Below are 26,333 nucleotides of genomic sequence, written 5' to 3'. Positions count from 1 at the left end.
GCTCTTCTTTGTAAACCTCAGCTCCTCCCTAAGTCCCTGGTGTCTGCTTTTGTGGGGACTGACAATGAAGCAGGCTTTGTCCCTTGTGGATGGATGCATTCTTGCTTACAAGCCTTGCTTGAAAGGTCTTGGATCTGCCGTCAGCAGAATGCATAGTGTAATTAAGATATAGTAAATGAGACAGGCCTTGGAAGGAGCCTTGCAGCCCACATGGATGATGTGAGAGAATAACTTCATGCCAGAATGAAAGATCATTTGACAAGATGCATTTCGTTCTCACCCTTTTGTGGGCTTCTTCTAAGAGCATTTCTCAGAAGTCATATGGAAAAGATTGGCTACCACATCCCCGCCATTTTCAAAGACAGATTTTCATGAATATTTCTAGACTATCTGTCTTGCTTATTGTGTCCTCCATAATTATCTTTCCTTCTCCATCCTTCCCTGTATCCTTTGCAATTATTTTCCCCTCCCTATCCTGCCCATCCTCTTTTTTTTTTTTTTTTTTTTTTTAAAGAGGTATGACACATTCTGGTGTATTCAGAGCCATACAAGTGAATGCATGTCTATAGTGAAGAGTGAGACTGTTAGGTAGTGGTCAAGGTTGGGATCATCATTCAGGAATATGCTAATGAGCCATCAGATAGAGGCTGGACCAAGGTGGTACCACAAGGCCCTTAGTGTACATGGCAGCATATGAAATGCACTGGGAAGCTTCCAGATCCTGCACAGTGCTTTCTGAGAGAGCTATTATATCTGAAAGCCAAGACTTTTCAATGTGCCTCTATTCACATGCATATTTCTATGCCATGTCTTTCAAAAGGCCTTTCCTTTGAAATACAAAAAGATAAACACATCTTTGAAATGGATAGGTGATCTCTTTGCTACTTTTGAAATCTTTCTTCATTTCATATCTGTGATTTTTAACCCTTAAATTAAGACTGACTTTTCTATTCACCTGTGTAATTTAATACACAATGATAAGCACTAGGAAAAAAATATGTCATAGTTATTATTAACATCTAGATTTGAGCTCACATTCATGAAGGGAAATTAAAACTTGATAGACCATCTTCCTTGAGTCACTTGCTTGGATGTTAAAAAATAAATATACAACCTTCATAGTTAAAAGTATGAATTTGCCAGGAACTCAGTAGGGTATCATCTATTGCCTGAATTGAAACAACTATAAAATCATGAGTGATACAGCCGTCTAGCCTTACGCCTGGAGTATGAACAGCTAAACTGATTTTGTTCATTTCTGTGAGCTATCAAGTATGTAACCTTGGCTAAGCTTAAAGCATGCTAATCCTGACAGGAAAATGAAGAAGGCGCTCCTTGACAGTGCTTCCTTAGTATAGTTTTGATCATGAAGTCAAATGAAGGAAAAGGAAAAGGTGGATGTTGAGGAGCCCAGAGCTTCTCTAGGTTCCTCGTAGATTTGACTCTGTATTCATTTGTAAAGGAGAAATTATCATTGTTCCACTCTTGGATTTCTTCATTTGAATGTTACATTCCAGGAGATTGGAAGTGTTGGCATTGTGTGACTACTGTTTTTTTTTTTAAAAAAAACAAAACAAAACAAAACAATTCTTTCAGCACTACTTTACACAGCAGAAGATGAGTGTCTGTAAATATTTGAACAAATGAAGAGTGAACTTTGGCCCACATAACAGGTGGCAGATACACCAAGAATAGCTAGAGACATTTATAACTTTAATGTTATTCATAACTTTAAAATCAGTTTAACCTGAGCCTACCTTTTAACACTTAATTCTGATTACATTTGTGAACACTGTAGAGTTTTATTTGTGAGGAGAGCTGGCACCATTTGGAACGTTGTAACCACTGTGTAAAAATGCTTACTTACAGATTTGTTCACCAAGGACTCAAACTGGAAGAATTTAAACAGTTCCTCTCCCTTTGTCCCCCTTCAGGGAAACGAAATACCCTAAACAGCGCTACCATCGCCTGGATGGAGATGATCTTGTCTTAGCTGTCTTCTGTCATTGTACTTTCTTATCATTAGCTCCATGATGAGCTGATAATGGTACCTTAATTTTGTGTGTGTCAGTATTGATCCAGATATCTTTAGGGATGTAAAGACAGTGCCACAAATTGTATGTATTTATGCTTTTCCGAGCACATAACCATGGAGTCCACCATTTGCACATATGCTCAGTGGCAATATATCTAGGCTAAGAATGAGAGAATTTGAATATAGGTGAAATCGAAGGTGTACATGTTTTCGGGGGTGGTTTGAGCATGTGCTTCTGTTTTGTTAGACATACCATAGACTACTGAGCCATAGCCCAGCCAATCAAGAAGTTTTTTGTTTTAATTTATGTGAATTGTTTTGCCTATGTGGATGTCTGTGTACCAGATATATGCAGTGTCCTCCAAAGCCAAAAGAGGAGATCACATCCCTGAGAGTGGAGTTACAGCTGGTTTTGTGACAACATGTGAGCGCTGGGAAATCAACTAGTTAGGGACCTCTAGAAGAATAGTCAGTATTGAGCCATTTTCTTTAAATGCTTTCGTTTAGGTAAAATTTGTGTTTAGAAAACAAAACAAATCCTTCCTTGGATTTTATAGCTTTTCTCCAACTTTGACCTCTTAACATGCAGTGACAATACCAGTGACAGAAGTTGGTTTGCAAAGGATAACTGTACTCGTGCCAGCACCAGTTTCAAGACTGTTAAGTAACAGTGTTAATTAAAGGTCCTAAGTCTTTTTTGAATATAGCCATTAAATGTGCACCTTGGAAGGGTGAGCAGTGTGGCTCCTAATAAGTAAATGTGCCTTACCAAGTGATGCTTTTTGTGTCCCCTTTGAAGGGGACATGTAGACATGTGATGACATCATCTTTTGAAGCTCCACATTTGCTGGTCTTCATCATGGAGCAGTTCCTCATTAAACCTACAGCATGTAAGTCCACTGAGGTCAGTTTGCATTTCCCTCATCTTATTCCCTTATCAGGAAGTGCACAATTTAGTTATGAGGAGACCTACCTGTTTGCTGGTAGGTTAGAAACGTGTTTATTGTAAGCAAAGGAGATTTTAGTCAATTGTAACAAGTGCCCAGCTGCTGTGAAGGAGCAGAACAACCAGCTCTGTTATCTGTGAAAGAACTTTAACGTTTATGCAATTTTTAGATAAATTCTCCATTAGTTGAATTTCTGGATCAGAATGAGCTATTGATATAGGCATTCTGGAGAATGCCTCTGTCTGTTAAAAGCGTCGGATAGAGTCAGACAATGGGAAGTCATGTCTGGGTGAAAGTGGACAGTGGTGAGCTTTGCCCCTCCACTTTCCTCACCAGTCTTCCATCCCTCTCAGAGGTCCTCCTCACCTCCCCTGCTTCTCTTTGTCTTTGAGAGCATTCTTCTTTCACCACCCATTTGCTGTGTCTTCTAGAAGGCTACCTGGCAGTAAGGAGTGCCCAGTGGATTTCCTCAGAGTTTCTCAGCCTAGATTCCAGGCAGATGAGCTTGGAGTTCTTCCCCTCTTGAAGACTAGCTGGCTATAAAGACTGAAGCCAGTTATGCTTGCCACTAGAATCAGCTACTTGTTTGCACCTACTGGCCTTTGTGGATGTCATCAACCTTCCCAGTACCTCTCTTGTCCTGGTCGATATTATCCCTTCTGCAGTAGTGCTCATAATGTCTGAATTAAGTTCATGTTTTTGTGTTAGGCCACATTTATAGCTATTCTTAGCTGCAGGTTAGACAGGTCTTACTGTTTGGGTGGGGGGTGCTGGAGAGATGGCTCAGAGGTTGAGTACTGGCTGTTCTTCCAGAGGACCCTGGTTCAACTCCTAGCACCCACATGGCAATTTACAACTGTCTGTTACTCCATTTCCAGGGGAACTGATACCCACAAACAGATATGCACAAAAACATCAATACACATAAAAAAGGCAAAAAGGTATCATCAAAGATTATTATCTGAGGCTTTCTATGCCCTGTTTCACTTTGGCTCCATCTGCAAAGGCTTACATAGCACCTGTGCTGAGCAAACACGAGAATCCAACCCTTAGATTTTCAGAGTTCCTATTCATGGGAGGTGAGGTAAGGGGAGACCAGCTAGGGTACTATGGTGTTCAGACCAAGATGTGCAGGCAGCCTGGATACAACAGCTTCTGTATGAAGCATGTGCAGTTAAGTGTGCACACAGTGTTGCCTTATTGAACACTTCCCAAGGAAGACCTGTGACTTCAAGAGTGACTGCTGGATCACAGAGAGAATAAGAGGCGCCCATGCTGACAACAGGCAGTAATTTAAGTTACTCTCCAGGTCTTGCAGTACATGGTAAATTCTCTTGATAACCCTTCTGATAACTGTGAAATTGCTTTGTCTCACCCTTGTAGAGAACAGTGAGACACAGACCCACAGCAAGAGCAGGAAGGTCTCAGGTGTGTGATTTCCAGGTCTGAAAGGTGAGTGGAAACGAGCGGTGCTGTTTCTCACAAGGAAGCAACAAGCAGAAAATAGGGAATCCTTCTATTAGCATCATGGGAAAGGAACCGGCTTCTCAGTGCTGTGTTTTATTTTTGTGCATCATGTCAGGGTGCACACATCATGGCGGAGATCATAGGATAGCTCCCAGGAATTGGTTTTCTCCTTTCCCAGTATGGATGGGCCCTAGGAATTGAACTCAGGTTGTCAAACTTGGCGGCAAGTGTCTATCCAGAGCCATCTTTCTCTGGCCCACCTTATACTATCTAGACAATTTTGTTGCATGGTTAACACTTCCAGAGTAGTTCTTTCTGACAATACATACATTATGATTTGTCTTTTAGAAACTGGTAGGCTCATACTGAGACTTCGTTATAGGTCTAGGTAGCTAGAAAGAGGAAGACCTGATGCTCAAAGGGTCATAGCTGTAGCTTTCAGAATCTCAGTCTACTCATTTGCCTGTGTGCCTGTGTGAGTGTGGTTTTTCTCTCACACTATTCTAGCATTATTCAAACCACTCTGTAGCTTCTTTTTTCTTTCCTCTTAGTCCTCACTTCACAAGACTTGTAGATCTCTTGCTGCTGAAGAGGTCAGAACAACTTTTCTAAGAGGAAAGAACTTGGAGGAACTCCTTGAATTGTTGCACTAGAAATTAAACAAAATAAAATTGTAGCTGAGCCAGGCACTGAATATGAAGGGTTACATACCAGAGAAATATAGGGCTTTGGAGGCTCATTAGACAAACCACTTCCAAGTAGTGGAAGCCTCCCTTTAGTGACCCAGTAGAGCGACAGTGCTTAACTAATTATACATTTATTTATTGGATTTTTAAGTTTATGTCTCTTCCACATTTGCCATAAAATGGGGCCACATCACCGTAGTCTGCCAAATTCCTGGCATTATGCCTGGCACAGACTTTCAGTGCTTATAGAACCATAGGTTCTACGCAAGAAAACGTAGGTGACTGACTTAGTTAGGGTTTCTAGTGCTGCTATGAAACACTGTGACTAAAGAGCAAGTTGGGAAGGAAAGGGTGTGTGTGGCTTCCACTTCCACAGCACTGTTTACCATCAAGGAAGTCAGGACAGGAACTCTCACAGGGCAGGAACCTGGAGACAGGAGCTGCTGCAGAGGCCATGGAGGGGTGCTGCTTACTGGCTTGCTTCCCTTGGCTCACTCAGTCTGCTTTCTTATAGACCCAGGACCACCAGCCCAGCAATGGCTTTAACCCACACTGGGCTGGACCTTTCCCCATCAGTTATTAAGAAAATATCTTACAGCTGGATCTTATGGAAGCTTTTCTCCATTGAGGTTCCCTCCTATCCGGCAACTCTAGCTTGTATCTGGGAGGCCTTAGGCCAGCCAGCACAGTGGCACTTCACTGTTTTGTGTTGCAGATGTCTGTTGCCCAGATGAAGAACCTGAGGTCTGGGGTGACTTAGCTGAGGTCATCCTTATGTGGTGCCAAGGCTGTCAGTGAACCTAGGATTACTGTTTTAATTAGAAAATGTAATTCAAGGAAAACAAAACATGAGGCTCTAATTAGCAAAGTTTCTAAAGCTCTTGGAATAAAGTTAGAAGTTCTAGAAAAAGCCTGAATATTTCCATTTCTTCTGTGAATAACAGTAAAGATGGACTCGGGGTAATTACAAAAGCAGTTTATTAATTTTGCCAAGGTACCCCAGAGACAGGGAGACTTTCATGAAATGTGGCTTTTTAAAGCTTGTAAGATTGAAAGCTAGATTTAAACATAGCTGTAATTTTCTTTTTTAATTCTCCCTGCTCTTTGCTGGGACAGGAGACAGGCAGAAGGAAGTGGAAGTGGGATGAGGAGTAGAAACTGAGTTGCTGCCAGGAGAGAGGTACTTCATGAGCGTCTCCCTGTGTTTTATTGAAGCTGCCCATGGGGTGGATGAAAAGCAAACATCATGGAGCATAAGGAAAGTCTGTCCTTGATTAGTTTGACTTCACATTTCATAAAAGCAGAATGGTTTAAATTGGGAAAAAAGGTATATTTTTAATTTGCTTAATAAAATTCTAAATTTGAGGCATCAACATGCTGACTTGTAGCCTGTGTCCAGAGAGCTCTTTGACCTGCATGTCTGCTCCTGCTCTCCAACACACTTTCCTGGCAAGGTTGGTTTGTAGGCCAAGATGGCTGTTGAGTCACCAACCCTCAAGTCTTCATTGCAAACTGAAGACGGGGGTTTGGGAGAGAGAGAAGATATGAGTAGGTTTCCTGCCAGTTGAGACCAATTCCTTTTAAAAGCAGCTAGGCTGCAAGCTCCACCTGACAGTTTTACCTGGTGCAGGGAAGCTTGGAAGCTAGCTTGGGTGATATCATTGCCAGCTTGAAAGCAGGATTATTGAAAGAGATGTAGTGGAACACTGGTAAGCTTCCCCCACAGAGGGAACCTTCATTTGTTTTCACTGTAGGATATAATAAGATTCTAAAACCAATAGAAAGTGCTAAATTAGTTATTAGTTACTGATTACCAGTGGTACGGATTTGTACTGAATAGGACTGGAAACAATGAAGATATACTTCGGGTATTCACTAATGCCTATTAACAGAGACTTACCAGTACTGAGAACAAATGCCTCACCCGTGAGCTTCATGCATATACAGGACAGAAGGCAGTTGAGGCTTTCTCAGTTCTCAGGTGGGCACACAGTTAGTGATAACCTAGTGGAAATTCTGACTCTTTGTAGGCCCAGGCCTTAGTGGGGGAACGGTGGTGTGTATGGTTGAGGTCCTCTATCTGCCACAAGAAAAACCAGGCTCTCTACCAATGCCTGGACTGCACAGTACTTTGATAGGATCACACCTCATTTTAATATGAAAGTAAGATTCTGTTTATGCAGCCCAGCCCATTCCAGGGCACCTTTTAGAAACAGAATACCGCATCTGATGCACCACGAATTTTAAGCCATGCTGGCGGTTGGCACATTGTTGAAGTGTCTATTTCCTGTGTCCCAAGGGAGCTGTGTCCTGAGCATTGGTGTGAGGGGAGGCAGAGGGCCATGGGGAACAAAGCTGATGCTTTCAAGGAAGTTCTTTACAATTCTGGGCCCATTACCTTGTGTAGAACTTCAAATTTCTTCTACCATTCTTCTGCTAGCCTACAGAGTATGAGTCACACTCCAAGAGGCTTTATACTAATGGCTGTCTTGGGGGAAAGGGGAAAACCTTTAAATAAATTGGACTATTCATGATTCCTTAAAATATATAGCTCTCAAAATTCCTGTGGTAAAGGTGTTGTGGTTCTGCAAAGTTGGCCCCTTGGTTCTGTGAAATTCAATGAAGATAATAAATCATAAATCACCAGCTTGGTTCCCCAGCTGGTGGCATTCTTCTGATAGGTTGTGGAACATTTTGGACATGGGACATAGCTGACAGATAAAGTATTGTAAGGTTAAAGCAAGATGTAGCCATCCCCTTTCCTGCCTGAGATCTGTTTCCTTTATCTCCTCAAGTTGTTCCATCAGATATTGTCCCAGTTTGAAAACCATGCCTAGAATTGTGTCTGGGATGTGGTTAACACAGCTTTAAATTGGGTTCTTAAGTGCTGATTTCGTCTTGGGGATTCGTACCTACCATCTGACTGATGATGTCTTACAGTGTGGTTCCTGGGAATGTTGTAGCAAAGCTATAAATAAGACTTGTGAACCCAGTTTCTCAACAGCAGGCATGTTTTAACTGCCCCTGCTGTTTGGGCACTCAGACCTTTGTTTTAATTGGCTAGCCATTCAAGTGATAACTTATATCTAAGGACTTATAGGCCAGAAAAGACTTGTGGTTAAGGGTAGTTGAAGATTAGTTCAAAAAGAGGAGAGATACACCAGTCAGTGCCACCTGTCACCCCTTAATTTGAACTGACAGTCCATGAGCAGACAGGAAGGAGCAGAGCTGTTCCCTTGGAAAGTAGTCTCAGGCCACTACAATCAGTTACACCTTGGCCGTGGTGTGCTACATAATGTGAAACACTTTGTAAGTGCAGTATCCAGAGTTAACTAAGCAGTATTTGCTCTGAGCTTTTGAGTGTGCATTCCGTGTGTGCCATAGGGGGATCAGAGTGCTTACAGAGAGTACAGGCATTGGTGAGAAAGCACTGCAAGGATGCTGCGTGTGCCCTGGGTCCCTTCCCATCTCACTTCAAATTGATAAGTATTAGCAAGACTTAGAGTAGCGTGTCTCTGTGTGTATGTTGACATGCACGTTAAAGTGCAGCCTCTGAAATTGCAACGTGGAGTGTATCACACTCAGACACTGACCTGTCAGCCAGCCCAGAGGAACTTGGTGCATGACTTCTGTACTTGGTTCTCTTTTCCTTCCTGGGTATCAGGTGGGTAAACACCCCCATGCCTCTGCCACCACCACCACTTAGTATTTTAAGAGAGATTGGAAAGGAACATTGAAATGGCCACATGTGAAATCAGCCAGCAGGCTTTGTAGAGTCATCTGAGCCCAGGCAGGTTTGATAGATTAGATTGGCTCAGTGAAACCCATTATAGGTTCCTCTTCTCTTTACTCTAAAAGCAAGCAAACAAAAATCCTCATTTCCTGAGCCTCTTTCCAGCTAAGGTTGTGTATGGCATATAATCCTGGCCAAAACTGTATACGTGGGAATTTCTGAAAAAGGCCACCACTTCCTCCCTCCCTTCTTTCTTCCTGACAACATGGGCAAAAAACAAATAAAATAAAAAATTGAGCACAGTAGCCGTCTTCTGCCCTGAAAAAACTAAATGCCAAAGGAGGCCAGCAAGGCTAGGAATAGAGAGTGGCCAAGACCTAGTTAACTGATTATATACTTAGACGGGTGCAGTAGTCCTGGGTTTCCAGTATCCAGACTTCATATTACATGGGAACTCATGCTATCTAGTAGACAGCTTTAAGCTGTTGTTTGCCTCTTCAACTCTTGACTCTGCTGTTACTGGAATTGAACCCCTTGAGGCATTGTAGGGACCTGGTAGGTGCAGTCTTTGTATCACATTTTATTTTCCTTAGACCTGTTAGTGTCTTACTGTGTTTTGAATAAGAATTAAAATTGAAGTACATTCTGACATTGTTTTAGTATAATGTGTCATGTGCTTTGTTCAGTGCTCTTAATAAAAAAGGAATAGGACAAGGTATGTATTTGTTTCTTTTGTATTCCTGTGGCCAATACCTAACAGATCACATCCAGGTAAGAAAGCCAGGTTTATCTTGACTCACAGTTTGGGCTTTCAGTCCGTCATAGTAAGGAAAGCGTGGTGGGTCCTCTCATTCCATAGTGGTGAGAGCATGATGTCAAAGCTGTAAACATCATGACAAGCCAAAAGGCAGAGTGAAGATAGAGCTGGGGATAACCTTCAGAACCTGGCTGTAAGCATAGATTTTTCACAACTTTAATAAGGGTTCATCCTCCCCTCTCACCCACCACCCACCAGAGGTAGTGGAAAGGAAAGGTTAACAGGAAACAGGGGCTGTGGAGCTGTTTAGAAATCGTTCTTCAAGGCAATTCCAATCTCTGTTCTCAGCACTCCAGTCCACTAGCAAGCACCAACACCAGTCAGCTTCAGCAGTCCAGCCCACTTGGCAGTCACCACTCACGACTCAGCAACAGCAGTTCAATCAAGAAACTGCGAGACTCTGCTAATCAGCCAAGTCCACAGAAGCAGCAAGAAGCCATAGGAATCTCAGGAAAAGTTCTTTGGAGAGTTTCTCTCTATGAAGTCATCACAAGCTAAACTCAGCAACACAATTTAAGGCGAACCAATACATGTGTGTCTTCAGTGAAGAATAGTGAGGTGGAGGAAAGCAAACCAGTGCTGGAGCTCCCACTGTCTGGGACCCTATTCTATCACTTCTAAATAGCAACATATGTTCACGTGTCTGTATAGCAAAACATCCTTTCACCTGTGTCTGCTTCAGGAAAACATTCTTTCATGTGTCTGTTTTAGTAAAAAATCCTTTCACCTGTATGTTCCAGCAAAACATCATTTGACATAATTGACTTTACAAAGAAACCAGAAGTTTCCATTTCACCAAGCCCTTAGTGAGCTACTTCTGTCAACTAGGCCCTCTCCTATTAGCTCCCAGCTTCCCTAAATAGCAACACTAGCTAAGGAATGAATATCAAAAGCAGGAGCGTGTGGGGAATGTTCCATACTCAGACCCTGACAGGGTGCCCTTAGGGTTTGTGGAGCCATGCTGTTGGTTCGTGCCGTTGTTCTTCATGAGAGCACCGAGAAAGGACATGAGGGTATGCCATCTAACCCACACACTGGCCTAAAATAACCACCATGTATTCACCTTTGACTCTCCAACCCCCTTGGGCTGGTCTAAGCTGGGCTCTCTCCTGCTGAGTACACTGAGGTTTCATGTGACTAGGATGTTGTCTACTAGGTGGCTTTTATTCTACTCTGGTTTGAACTAGCATCTTGGCATGGCCACATGAGTCACTAGCCCAACCCAGACAGTAGCTGTAGGGAATCCCAGAAACAGGGGAATCAGAAAAGAAGAAAGAATGATGGCCATTTATACACCTTAGCAGAGAGCTCTAAAAGAACAAATCCCTTAATGGGATTTGATCTCCACTAAATAAATGACTCAGAAGTAACGAGCTTGTTCTTCAAGCATGAGAACCAGAGTTTGGATCAGACCCCAGCCCCCACGTGTAGCATCACAAACACTGAAGTTCCAAGGGATTTGATACCCTGATACCCTGAGATGAACACACACACACACACACACACACACACACACACACACACACACACACATTTTTTAAATGTTTTAGGTGCTGGACAGAAGGTTTGGCAGTTAAGAACCTCTAATATTCTTGCAGAAGACTTGAGTTGGGTTCCTAGTACCCACATCAAGAACCTCACAAAATGCCTGTAACTCCAGTTCCAGGTTGTCCAATGCTCTTCGGTCTCTGCTGACCCCTGTATTTATGTGCACATGCCTACACACACATGCACACACATATGCACATACATAAAGTTAAAAAATACTTTTAAGCTTAAAAAATGCTACTTGATTTTATATTTAAAATTGAAGCTAGGGTTTGGAGTGATGGTTCAGTGGTTAAGAGCACTAGATGCTCTTCATAGGATCTGGGTTCAATTCCCAGTACCCTTCCTGGTGGCTCAGAAGTGCTATAACTTCTGTTCCAGGGTTTCCAACTTCCATTCTTTGCCTCCGTGGGTACTAGGCATGAATGTAGTATATAGACATACAGGCAGGCAAAAGATCCGTACACATGAGATAAAAATATTTAAAATTCAGTGTAATGCCTTGGTTTTTATTACACTTAGTAAAAACAGAACTCTTCAGGCATCGACTTTGTCATTATTTTTTAGCACTGCCAACTTGTCACTCCTGAACATTTGGGTATTAGTTCTAAGCCTGTAAGAAACTATTGCTTTAAGAAGAAAGAAGTTGCATTTTTTTAAAGTACTGTTGAACTTTCTTTAAACTAGCTTTTTTAATAGACCATTTCATGAGATTTTGTTTATGAAGAGGGTTCAAAATAATAGGTCCACAAGCCAGCTGTGGAACCATGGTGGACAGCATCTCTTAGAGATTCATAATGGACAGTAGATAAGAGGCTAAAGCACTCGGCTGTTTAATTGCATTTTGTTTGGTGATAAACTGAAAAGTTAATAGGATGGAGTCAGAGTATGTATGTATTTTGAGGCAAGGTCTCAATCACCTTGTAGCCCAGGAAGGCTTTGAACTAAGGGACTCTTATCTACAGCCTCGTGTGGCCTATCATTACAGCCTGGGTAACCACAGTAAGCTTGCTTTTTTTTCCTGGGCTGTTCAGTAACATACCCATCCACATTCCCAGCACTGCCCATGCCTTGTCATCAGACTTCTCTGTCACCTTATGGTGTGGCCAAGGAGTGTAACCCTCTTTGACTTGGTGCCTGCTTTACTAGAAAAGACTTTTGTCCTTTACAGTATTCTGATTGGGGGCTAACTTTGTCTGGAGTAACTTAGAATGTTTTTCATGGACCCTTATTTCCTCTCCAAACCATCTTTCTAATTGTCATATGGCCCCTGTGTTACAGGCATGATGAACTTGCTTTGTTCAGTGATTGGTTCTGTTTCTCTAGGGACTGGGGTTTGGGATCTGACCTTAAGGTCCTTCCTAACCACCATGCTACACTGCCAAGACTTGTTGGTGGGAAACGTTTATGATTAAAATGAAGCATGTTTTTAAAATTGTGTACGGTAGAGCGTTTTCCCCACTCAGTTTGCTGCTTGGTTTCCAGTAATTGGTCCCTAGTGCCTTGATTGGGAAAATGTTTTAATGTTGAAAATAAAAATGCCTACTGTTCCAGTGATGTCTTGTCCCCTGGGACATGTGACAGAAGCATAGCCCTAATATAAAGGCTTACATTGTTCTTTTGGAGATAGTTCATTCACCTTGGAGAAACACATTTTTCCTGATAAAGACAGACAGGGCTATAACTGGATGATATCCTTCTAATCTGAATTTATGGAACCTACTTTCTAAAAAAAAAAAAAAAAAAAAAATTCTTGGTGGGAAACATGCTTGTATCAGTAAATATTTTTGTATCAAATAATTTTATCTAGAAAGAAATTAGTGAATCAAACATTTAATATGTGGTTTACATCATATTTACTTGACACGAATCCATGCCATCAACAGGCAAATCATGTCAAGACCTTTTCTCGTGGCTGATAGGGCAGGAGACTCCAGGGAGGGTGTCTATATCCGAGTGTCCTTAGCTGCAGCCTCATGGCGCTCACAGGCCTGGACCTCCTTTCAACAGAGCAGTGGTTTCCATCGAAAGACCACCTTGCAGGATCATGAGTACCTTTTATTTTTGGTTCTTTTTATAAAATCTCTTCGTTTTTATTTTTATTAACATATAAGAAGTAATGAGTTTCATTGTGATGTTTTTATGAGTGCATATAAACATATTTTGCTCATGTTAAATAAAGGATGCTTCGAGCATCTCTGCCAAAGGGCACGCTAAGCTTCTCTGTGTCTTCCAGCTTCACCATAAGAAAGCTCGTAGTTCTTTTTGAATCTCCCTGGATTCTCCACTGCAAAATGAACACTTGGTGTTTCAGCCACATTTGAGAGAATATATACATATACACATACCTTCTTTAGAAACAAGGTTATAGATATTTGAGTCAGGTAAAAAATAGTTTGATTTATATGACTGGGTAAATATAGTCCATGTAGGTCTCTTCTGCTTCAGATTTTCAGGTTAATCAAAGGACTTTGACATTAGAGGGCAACAATGACATTAAAATCTGAACAACCCGTATAGTAAGATGGTATCAAGTATAATGTAGTACTCTCAGGACACAAACACCAAGGGTAGATGTTCTCAGAACTACTGTATTTGGGTGAGAACAGTGTGAAGCTACAATTCTTTAGAGTAGTCTGGGGTTCATCTGCAGACATTATTAGTAAAAACGCTGACTTGGAATCCCTTTGTAAAGATGCCTGCTGTAATAAAGATGGTTTGCCACCATTCAAGAGTGCAGATGATTTTCACTTGTTTTAGCAACCCAGGAATTTACAGTTTTAGGGAATGTTCAGGCTAACGTGTTAAAAAGTAGCTTCCTCACTGTGGTGGTCTGAGTAAGAATGCCCTCTATAGGCTCATATATTTGAGTGTTTGGGTCCCAGTTGTGTCTGGGGAAGAGGTGTGTCATCGAGGGCTGGCACAATGCAACAGCCCGTGGCATGGCATTCCCAGTTCATGTTCATATGAACACGCCCTCGACCTCGTGTTTGAGGATTAAATGTAGTGTGATCTGACTCCTACTCCAGCACTGTGTCTGCCTCTGTGCTCATGCTTAGTGCCATTGTGGTCATAAACTCTTCTACCTTCTGGAACCACAAGTCCCCAGTTAAATCCCTTTCTTTTATAAGTTTTCTTGCGCATGGTGTTTTGTCATGGGAATAGAAAAGTAATTTAAGACACTTACCCCAAACCCTGTGATTTAGGAGTTACAGCTCCCTGTGCTCCACAGTGACTCTGAAGCAGCAAGTCCACAGGCTGTTTGTCCTAGGAACTCATGGGATACAAGGAAAAGGAGTCGGAGTTCCTTCCTAAAAATCTTCTACCTAGATTTGAGGTAGCCCCTAGGGGAACATCGGAAACTCTCCACCCAATTCCCATTTTCAACTCCTTACAGGATCCTGTCTGCACATGCCCCTAGCCATGGTCAGGTCTTTCCAGCTTGGCCTATAGCTTCTGACAGCAGGAGGGAGGTTCCACAGTGCACTGCAGTCTAGCATATACTCGTAGCTGAAGGATCAGGGGCCATTGGGTTTCCTGACGTAGGTCTATCCCTCTCTCGCCCTTAGCTACCCTGCTTTCCATCCTCCTCTTCCTTCATTTTATATTCCATAACCACCTGTGGGGAAGCTGTTCTTTCTTGAGAACAGCTACCAGTTCTTTGGAGATTATTCTTTTAAAAGTCTTTTCCTAATCTGCTGCATGTTTTCTACTATTGAATTAAAAAAATGAATTGAAGCTTATCATACCACTAGGACATAGAGATGCAGTAATGTCGTCATTTAAAAACTCCGTGCATCAGCAGAATACACTAGTCTTGGTTGCAGACTAGACCTGCCAATGCATGCAGAAAGTGATGTACTCAAGTCTCCAGGCTTCTCGAGCAAGTGATGAATTACAAAAGGCACACAGTAACTTTGCAGTGGAAAAGTCCTGGAGACACTCCTTAATTCAAGGTCAACACCAGTAGAAAGGTCTTGTGCCTTTAACAAACAGGAAAGAGCAGCTTGGTCTGTGGGAGTCCATCCCATCATGGGTCCAGCCCAATTAGAAGGGAACATTAGTCCCTACCATAAGGTCTATACAGAATATCTAACCACTGCCCTTCAATAATGCCAAACTTACAGTAGACAAGCAAAACCAAAGTTACTGTCACCAGTTAGAGGAAACTCAGCAGTGACAATGACTATGGGGTCCAAGGTTAGCTCCAAAACCGAGAAGGAGCATACCCGGGAAAATGCTAGTTCTGTCTAGAGTTCAGGGACTGGGGATATAGCCCGATCAGTAAAGTGTTGTCCTGCAAGCATAGCATGGACCCTCAGCATTCACATAAAAGGCCAAGCCCTGTGCTCTATAATAAGATAGTGTGTTGGAGAAAATCCTCACCATCATCTCTGAGCCTCTTCAGGTGTGTACCTACACACACACACATACACACACACACACACACACACACACACACACACAGCCCCTATGGTTCTATGGTTTAGTTAATATCTGCTACTACAACCACTAGTTACAAGTGCTGTTTCGGCGGCACAGGTCTTCCTGGTTGCTGCCGCTGCAGAGAGCCCGTGGGCAGCACCCCACGAGCGAACCTGAGCCTTGGGACCACAGGTAAGACCAAATTTTCTGCTGCAAGAAAGCTGCCTGGTGAGCTTGGGACACACGGAAGCAGAATTTCTCTAGGACCGGGCACGTTCTGTGTTTACCGGAAGTCCCACACCCACGGATCCCGGCCCGCAGCAGCTCTCTGCTCCCAGACCCGGTGAGAGAGAGACCCAACCGCCTGGTCAGGTGGGCACTCCTGAGGCTGCAGAGCGGAAGACACCACCAACTCTGCTCACCCCTGCCCACATCCCTGGCCCAAGAAGAAACTGTATAAGGCCTCTGGGCTCCCGTGGGGGAGGGCCCAGGAGTGGCAGGACCCCTGCCTGAGATACCACCGGAACCTGAAAGAAACAGACCAGATAAACAGTTCTCTGCACCCAAATCCCGTGGGAGGGAGAGCTAAACCTTCAGAGAGGCAGACAAGCCTGGGAAACCAGAAGAGACTGCTCCCTGCACACACATCTCGGACACCAGAGGAAAAAGCCAAAGACCATCTGGAACCCTGGTGCACTGAAGCTCCCGGAAGGGGCGGCACAGGTCTTCCTGGTTGCTGCTGCTGCAGAGAGCCTGTGGGCAGCACCCCACGAGCGAACTTGAGCCTCAGGACCACAGGTAAGACCAAATTTTCTGCTGCAAGAAAGCTGCCTGGTGAACTCAAGACACAGGCCCACAGGAACAGCTGAAGACCTGTAGAGAGGAAAAACTACACGCCCGAAAGCAGAACACTCTGTCCCCATAACTGACTGAAAGAGAGGAAAACAGGTCTACAGCACTCCTGACACACAGGCTTATAGGACAGTCTAGCCACTGTCAGAAATAGCAGAACAAAGTAACACTAGAGATAATCTGATGGCGAGAGGCAAGCGCAGGAACACAAGCAACAGAAACCAAGACTACATGGCATCATCGGAGCCCAATTCTCCCACCAAAGCAAACACAGAATATCCAAACACACCAGAAAAGCAAGATCTAGTTTCAAAATCATATTTGATCATGATGCTGGAGGACTTCAAGAAAGACATGAAGAACTCCCTTAGAGAACAAGTAGAAGCCTACAGAGAGGAATCGCAAAAATGCCTGAAAGAATCGCAAAAATCCCTGAAAGAATTCCAGGAAAACATAAATAAACAAGTAGAAGCCCATAGAGAGGAGACACAAAAATCCCTGAAAGAATTCCAGGAAAACACAATCAAACAGTTGAAGGAATTAAAAATGGAAATAGAAGCAATCAAGAAAGAACACATGGAAACAACCCTGGATATAGAAAACCAAAAGAAGAGACAAGGAGCTGTAGATACAAGCTTCACCAACAGAATACAAGAGATGGAAGAGGGAATCTCAGGAGCAGAAGATTCCATAGAAATCATTGACTCAACTGTCAAAGATAATGTAAAGCGGAAAAAGCTACTGGTCCAAAACATACAGGAAATCCAGGACTCAATGAGAAGATCAAACCTAAGGATAATAGGTATAGAAGAGAGTGAAGACTCCCAGCTCAAAGGACCAGTAAATATCTTCAACAAAATCATAGAAGAAAACTTCCCTAACCTAAAAAAAGAGATACCCATAGACATACAAGAAGCCTACAGAACTCCAAATAGATTGGACCAGAAAAGAAACACCTCCCGTCACATAATTGTCAAAACACCAAACGCACAAAATAAAGAAAGAATATTAAAAGCAGTAAGGGAAAAAGGTCAAGTAACATATAAAGGGAGACCTATCAGAATCACACCAGACTTCTCGCCAGAAACTATGAAGGCCAGAAGATCCTGGACTGATGTCATACAGACCCTAAGAGAACACAAATGCCAGCCCAGGTTACTGTATCCAGCAAAACTCTCAATTAACATTGATGGAGAAACCAAGATATTCCATGACAAAACCAAATTTACACAATATCTTTCTACAAATCCAGCACTACAAAGGATAATAAATGGTAAAGCCCAACATAAGGAGGCAAGCTATACCCTAGAAGAAGCAAGAAACTAATCGTCTTGGCAACAAAACAAAGAGAATGAAAGCACACAAACATAACCTCACATGCAAATATGAATATAAAGGGAAGCAATAATCACTATTCCTTAATATCTCTCAATATCAATGGCCTCAACTCCCCAGTAAAAAGACATAGATTAACAAACTGGATACGCAACGAGGACCCTGCATTCTGCTGCCTACAGGAAACACACCTCAGAGACAAAGACAGACACTACCTCAGAGTGAAAGGCTGGAAAACAACTTTCCAAGCAAATGGTCAGAAGAAGCAAGCTGGAGTAGCCATTCTAATATCAAATAAAATCAATTTCCAACTAAAAGTCATCAAAAAAGATAAGGAAGGACACTTCATATTCATCAAAGGAAAAATCCACCAAGATGAACTCTCAATCCTAAATATCTATGCCCCAAATACGAGGGCACCTACATACGTAAAAGAAACCTTACTAAAGCTCAAAACACACATTGCACCTCACACAATAATAGTGGGAGATTTCAACACACCACTCTCATCAATGGACAGATCATGGAAACAGAAATTAAACAGTGATGTCGACAGACTAAGAGAAGTCATAAGCCAAATGGACTTAACGGATATTTATAGAACATTCTATCCTAAAGCAAAAGGATATACCTTCTTCTCAGCTCCTCATGGTACTTTCTCCAAAATTGACCATATAATTGGTCAAAAAACGGGCCTCAACAGGTACAGAAAGATAGCAATAATCCCATGCGTGCTATCGGACCACCACGGCCTAAAACTGGTCTTCAATAACAATAAGGGAAGAATGCCCACATATACGTGGAAATTGAACAATGCTCTACTCAATGATAACCTGGTCAAGGAAGAAATAAAGAAAGAAATTAAAAACTTTTTAGAATTTAATGAAAATGAAGATACAACATACCCAAACTTATGGGACACAATGAAAGCTGTGCTAAGAGGAAAACTCATAGCGCTGAGTGCCTGCAGAAAGAAACAGGAAAGAGCATATGTCAGCAGCTTGACAGCACACCTAAAAGCTCTAGAACAAAAAGAAGCAAATACACCCAGGAGGAGTAGAAGGCAGGAAATAATCAAACTCAGAGCTGAAATCAACCAAGTAGAAACAAAAAGGACCATAGAAAGAATCAACAGAACCAAAAGTTGGTTCTTTGAGAAAATCAACAAGATAGATAAACCCTTAGCCAGACTAACGAGAGGACACAGAGAGTCTGTCCAAATTAACAAAATCAGAAATGAATAGGGAGACATAACAACAGATTCAGAGGAAATTCAAAAAATCATCAGATCTTACTATAAAAACCTATATTCAACAAAATTTGAAAATCTTCAGGAAATGGACAATTTCCTAGACAGATACCAGGTATCGAAGTTAAATCAGGAACAGATAAACCAGTTAAATAACCCCATAACCCCTAAGGAAATAGAAGCAGTCATTAAAGGTCTCCCAACCAAAAAGAGCCCAGGTCCAGACGGGTTTAGTGCAGAATTCTATCAAACCTTCATAGAAGACCTCATACCAATATTATCCAAACTATTCCACAAAATTGAAACGGATGGAGTACTACCGAATTCCTTCTACGAAGCCACAATTACTCTTATACCTAAACCACACAAAGACACAACAAAGAAAGAGAACTTCAGACCAATTTCCCTTATGAATATCGACGCAAAAATACTCAATAAAATTCTGGCAAACCGAATTCAAGATCACATCAAAACAATCATCCACCATGATCAAGTAGGCTTCATCCCAGGCATGCAGGGATGCTTTAATATACGGAAAACCATCAACGTGATCCATTATATAAAGAAACTGAAAGAACAAAACCACATGATCATTTCATTAGATGCTGAGAAAGCATTTGACAAAATTCAACACCCCTTCATGATAAAAGTCCTGGAAAGAATAGGAATTCAAGGCCCATACCTAAACATAGTAAAAGCCATATACAGCAAACCAGTTGCTAACATTAAACTAAATGGAGAGAAACTTGAAGCAATCCCACTAAAATCAGGGACTAGACAAGGCTGCCCACTCTCTCCCTACTTATTCAATATAGTTCTTGAAGTTCTAGCCAGAGCAATCAGACAACAAAAGGAGATCAAGGGGATACAGATCGGAAAAGAAGAGGTCAAAATATCACTATTTGCAGATGACATGATAGTATATTTAGGTGATCCCAAAAGTTCCACCAGAGAACTACTAAAGCTGATAAACAACTTCAGCAAAGTGGCTGGGTATAAAATTAACTCAAATAAATCAGTTGCCTTCCTCTATACAAAAGAGAAACAAGCCGAGAAAGAAATTAGGGAAACGACACCCTTCATAATAGACCCAAATAATATAAAGTACCTCGGTGTGACTTTAACCAAGCAAGTAAAAGATCTGTACAATAAGAACTTCAAGACACTGAGGAAAGAAATTGAAGAAGACCTCAGAAGATGGAAAGATCTCCCATGCTCATGGATTGGCAGGATTAATATAGTAAAAATGGCCATTTTACCAAAAGCAATCTACAGATTCAATGCAATCCCCATCAAAATACCAATCCAATTCTTCAAAGAGTTAGACAGAACAATTTGCAAATTCATCTGGAATAACAAAAAACCCAGGATAGCTAAAGCTATCCTCAACAATAAAAGGACTTCAGGGGGAATCACTATCCCTGAACTCAAGCAGTATTACAGAGCAATAGTGATAAAAACTGCATGGTACTGGTACAGAGACAGACAGATAGACCAATGGAATAGAATTGAGGACCCAGAAATGAAGCCACACACCTATGGTCACTTGATTTTTGACAAAGGAGCCAAAACCATCCAATGGAAAAAAGATAGCATTTTCAGCAAATGGTGCTGGTTCAACTGGAGGGCAACATGTAGAAGAATGCAGATCGATCCATGCTTATCACCCTGTACAAAGCTTAAGTCCAAGTGGATCAAGGACCTCCACATCAAACCAGACACACTCAAACTAATAGAAGAAAAACTAGGGAAGCATCTGGAACACATAGGCACTGGAAAAAATTTCCTGAACAAAACACCAATGGCTTATGCTCTAAGATCAAGAATCGACAAATGGGATCTCATAAAACTGCAAAGCTTCTGTAAGGCAAAGGACACTGTGGTTAGGACAAAACGGCAACCTACAGATTGGGAAAAGATCTTTACCAATCCTACAACAGATAGAGGCCTTATATCCAAAATATACAAAGAACTCAAGAAGTTAGACCGCAAGGAAACAAATAACCCTATTAAAAAATGGGGTTCAGAGCTAAACAAAGAATTCACAGCTGAGGAATGCCGAATGGCTGAGAAACATCTAAAGAAATGTTCAACATCTTTAGTCATAAGGGAAATGCAAATCAAAACAACCCTGAGATTTCACCTCACACCAGTGAGAATGGCTAAGATCAAAAACTCAGGTGACAGCAGATGCTGGCGAGGATGTGGAGAAAGAGGAACACTCCTCCATTGTTGGTGGGATTGCAGACTGGTAAAACCATTCTGGAAATCAGTCTGGAGGTTCCTCAGAAAATTGGACATTGAACTGCCTGAGGATCCAGCTATACCTCTCTTGGGCATATACCCAAAAGATGCCTCAACATATAAAAGAGACACGTGCTCCACTATGTTCATCGCAGCCTTATTTATAATAGCCAGAAGCTGGAAAGAACCCAGATGCCCTTCAACAGAGGAATGGATACAGAAAATGTGGTACATCTACACAATGGAATATTACTCAGCTATCAAAAACAACGAGTTTATGAAATTCGTAGGCAAATGGTTGGAACTGGAAAATATCATCCTGAGTGAGCTAACCCAATCACAGAAAGACATACATGGTATGCACTCATTGATAAGTGGCTATTAGCCCAAATGCTTGAATTACCCTAGATGCCTAGAACAAACGAAACTCAAGACGGATGATCAAAATGTGAATGCTTCACTCCTTCTTTAAATGAGGAAAAAGAATACCCTTGGCAGGGAAGGGAGAGGCAAAGATTAAAACAGAGACTGAAGGAACACCCATTCAGAGCCTGCCCCACATGTGGCACATACATATACAGCCACCCAATTAGATAAGATGGATGAAGCAAAGAAGTGCAGACCGACAGGAGCCGGATGTAGATCGCTCCTGAGAGACACAGCCAGAATACAGCAAATACAGAGGCGAATGCCAGCAGCAAACCACTGAACTGAGAATAGGTCCCCTGTTGAAGGAATCAGAGAAAGAACTGGAAGAGCTTGAAGGGGCTCGAGACCCCATATGTACAACAATGCCAAGCAACCAGAGCTTCCAGGGACTAAGCCACTACCTAAAGACTATACATGGACTGACCCTGGACTCTGACCCCATAGGTAGCAATGAATATCCTATTAAGAGCACCAGTGGAAGGGGAAGCCCTGGGTCCTGCTAAGACTGAACCCCCAGTGAACTAGATTGTTGGGGGGAGGGCGGCAATGGGGGGAGGGTTGGGAGGGGGACACCCATAAGGAAGGGGAGGGGGGAGGGGGATGTTTGCCAGGAAACCGGGAAAGGGAATAACACTCGAAATGTATATAAGAAATACTCAAGTTAATTAAAAAAAAAAAAAAAAAAAAGTGCTGTTTCACTGTAAAAGTTGTACTTGTGCTCTGAGTGAGATGTGAGGTCCTACTATTTTCTGCCCTTTATCTGACTCTAATATTTCAGTAAAATAAGTAAATAAACAAACAAATAAATGGGAAAAACATGCTTGTTTAGTAAGTGTATGTAGTGGCTTAATTTGTAAGAATATACTAAAATTCCACTCAGCCTGTACCCCTTCTTCAAACATGTGTTTATGTTCTAGCAAATTATACCATTTATTCTTAATTAGCCCCTTTGTGGGTAGAGAAAAGGCAGTGCCGTTTTTGCATATGTGTCAAATACAACCAAGTCCAGCTACATACTCTCTTCTCATCTTAAGGATTGAGAAGAGAGCTGTGAGCTGCACACCTTTGTATCCCTTTTTTGTGGCATCCTGCTTTTCTGTCCCCTTCTTACCACCAGCACAATATTGCTTCCAACTGAAGATAATCAACAATTTTTCATTCTTTTCAAACCACATACATTATATTCTACAGCATAGCTTCAACGTTTCTCCATATGTGCTTAGTTCTTTTTCTCTGCTATCTACATTTCTAGCAGAACACCCAGTATTTATCCTTTCTCCCATGGCAAATAGATTGAGAATTTGGGTTTGGGTTTTGAATGGATGGTTGATATTCTTGATGTCTTTTCTGAGGCCAAAGTAGGTCCTCTGAACTCTAGAAACAGTATCCACACTTGTAATGTTGTCTTCCTTTATAATTGGTTTTCTTTGATATTAGATTGAAAATTTCTCAAGGGTCTAATTTCCCAGAGTGAATTAATGTGATAATGTGGATCTGGTGTTAATTGAATAAGTAAATATTTTAATTAATTAAATACTGCCTATATATTTCAAATATTCTGAAGTGTTTATGTAGTGTTGCCTTCTTGTCACTTTTTATCATTAGAGAGATTTGTGCAGTACGGCAACTGGTCGCTGAGGTGGAAGTGTACAAGCAAACTGCGACCTACAGCTTTACAGTGAGAATTCTCTAGGAAGCTTAGAGGCAGCCACGGCACAGCTGCTCTGTGCTTATCTCATAGAATTTGTAACCAGCATCGTTTTCCCTGCCTTCCACATCACAGAGGGGCGGGCAGTCCACTGATTTGTACCGCAGCAAAATCCTCACTTCTGTGCATCATTCTCATTAGAACACTTTACTGTTTTTGATTATTTGGGATTTGTGTCCAAAGTGGAATTATACCTCAGTCCTCCCTCTCCCTATCTGCCCCATTATTTTATACAGATTTTCTCTTACTCTACAAAATATTCACCAGGTTTCACAGCTCTCTTGCTATTGATTTCAATAGCCAATCTAGACTAAGTAGTGCTAACTATTGTTCATATTTTACAGGCTACAAGGACTGAAGAAGTTGGGGAAGGTTAAAAGACTGACTCAAGTTCACAAACTAGACACAAAACTAGAGTTCTCAGCTCAGTCCTGTCCAGATGTTTAAGTTTTTTTATTCACCGTGAAGGGAGCACAAGTGTTATTGTGTGACCAGTATCAGTGACATAATGACCATTTGACAGCTAGGAACAGTGTTCTGATGCTATTAGTGGGAATCTGGTAGCTGCTTTTGTTGTTCCTTCTTTGTTAAAAATCTCCCAGGTAAAGCTTAAGGCAGTGAGACGAGCACAGGGAAGTCTTAGAAGTGAAGCACAGGGAGAGGCGCAGCTCACCTAAAGCTGCACTGTCCGAGAAGACAGAGGGCTTTTGATAGCCTTAGACCTACTGATGAGTTAACACCTCTCCACACAGAGTGTGGCTGATCCTCAGATTGCACTTTTTAAGCTGCAGAGGCAGTGCACTTAGGATACTGTCTTCATGTCAGAAATGCACTTTTGTGCTTGAAAATGATAAAAAATTACAATCGATCCTTACAACTGTTCTGTTCATCTTTATTGATCAGGTGCAAGAAAGATAAATCGTAGCCCAAATAAGATTATAGTAAATGTTAGCATCATAGGGGACTGGCGGTTGATAGAGAGCCATTCATCATCTCAAATGGTGACCTGTCCATGGCTCCAGCCACCCCAGTCTGCTGTCTAATCACATACCTATTGATTTTATCTGCATCTTAGAAACCTGGATGTGACTGTCATTGGACAACCCGGATTGTTAAATGCAAAGAGGTCACCGGTGTGAGGAGCTTTCATTTCCATTTTCTTACCAACCAACAATGATTTATTATAAAATAAACTACCCAAGCTGTGGCTGTGACGCCCTAGTGATTGGAGGGTGAGGGCACACAATAGAGCCTTGCATTGTTGCATCCTCTGTACTGCCCAGGGCTTTGCAGGGTATTTCATTCAGTCTGAGAGCTCATGGGTCATTTGGGTCGACCCCTCTAGTAACACTGCTTTCAGAGCAGCCTGCAGCTAGTCAAAAGGGGAAATTATCAGTCCTGCTGTCCCGGGGAAAGCATTGGCTGGCCGCTGCAGCTTAGCTTATGTTTTTCATGGGTTTATATCTTACAAGGTGCAACCTTTCTGCTAAGGTTACTAAGTCTGCCTTTTTGTTCATGTCGATTGTTAAAAATGTTGAGCTTCCCTAAGTCGTGTGAAAGTGATAGAACACTTCTTTTTGTTGTTGTTGTTGTTGTTGTTGTTGTTGTTGTTGTTGTTGTTGTTGTTGTTGTTCTATCAAAGATTCCCAGACCAGGTCTGGAAATTGCCCTGTAGATCAGGCTTGCCTGCAACTAACCCCTCTCTGCCTGCCTCTTGAGTGTTGAGATTAAAGGCAGGTACCATCATGCTTGCCTAAGATCCATACCGAAACACAATATTTTTTGGTAAATACTGCATTTGCATCACTGTAAATGTGTGTGAATTTTGTTCTTTGGGTTTAAGAACCTTTTGATTTTACTGCCCTAGTTAACCAAGTAAGGTAGTGCTAAGATATCCTTCAAAAATATGTTAGGAATTTTCACAGGCGGTGATCCTAAACATCTGGACATTTGTATCAATCAACATGAACAAAAAGGAAGACTTAGTAATTAGTAATCCTTTATGATGAATTAATATTGTGAACATCTGTCCTATATATATATGTATGTATGTATGTATGTATGTATGTATGTATGTATGTATGAATGTCAATTCTGCTATTTAAATGAGTGGCCTTCCATGTATTTAAGTACCGTGCCACTTCAGCACAAACCCCTCTACTTGTGGTGTGCCTACAACAAGGTTGCTTCAACTTTTTAAAACTGTAGGTCTTCAGAACATTTGTCTTCTAGCATAGTGAAAATGTGTCAACTTTATCCACAGAGCTCAGAATTCTACAAAGTTACTACCGAGGAATATCAGAAAGCTGCTGAAGAGGTGGAGTCCAAGTTCAGGTGAGCTTTACCCTGCCCTGGCCTGTGATCCCAGAGAAAGCTTGGCTCTGTTGCTTGGGATACTTGGAGGTGTTTTCAGGAGGTCAGACTACAGCCATGTTATCTGCTTCACTGGAACACTTGATGGGAGATTGTTGCTGCTCCATCCATTTATGAGTTAAGTAGAAAATAAAAGAAAGGGTAAGAGAGTTTTCAACTGAAGTAGTAGACGGCATAGAATGTTGTTGTAAATTACTACCTCTATTAATTGAAACATAGGAAACAGTCACTTTTAAAACGATGGGCAGGTCCCAATTTGGATATCTCGAATTTAAACTATTCTTTGTTTCTTCACAAGTACCTTGAACACATTTAAATGATAGACTTTACCTTGCCCTTGATTATGAAGGTGATGTTAAATCACTACATCTATTCATCCTCGTGATATCGAAATGAATATTCTGTAATTGATGGATCAAAGTGCCTGTGACCCATACCCTTATCTGTTCTCTTTACTGCCAGTTCTCTCTCATATTAGGTAAGAA

General features: G+C 41.7%; 1 protein-coding gene across 4 annotated transcripts in view; it reads left to right on the top strand.

The window, feature by feature from the left end:
- The window catches only part of Chchd3 (coiled-coil-helix-coiled-coil-helix domain containing 3), a 256,512-nt gene that overhangs the window by 178,338 nt on the left and 51,841 nt on the right, over positions 1-26,333 (top strand). For all 4 annotated transcript variants that reach the window (XM_017592526.3, XM_017592525.3, XM_039107283.2 and 1 more), the window contains one exon: positions 25,739-25,809. In XM_017592526.3, coding sequence (XP_017448015.1) covers positions 25,739-25,809 — 71 coding nt within the window. The remainder of the gene's footprint in view (positions 1-25,738; positions 25,810-26,333) is intronic.

This window comes from Rattus norvegicus, chromosome 4 (genome assembly GCF_036323735.1).
Source record: "Rattus norvegicus strain BN/NHsdMcwi chromosome 4, GRCr8, whole genome shotgun sequence".
Lineage (NCBI taxonomy): Eukaryota > Metazoa > Chordata > Mammalia > Rodentia > Muridae > Rattus > Rattus norvegicus.
The sequence above is the reverse complement of the archived record's forward strand: the minus strand, read 5'-3'. Positions and strand labels throughout refer to the sequence as shown.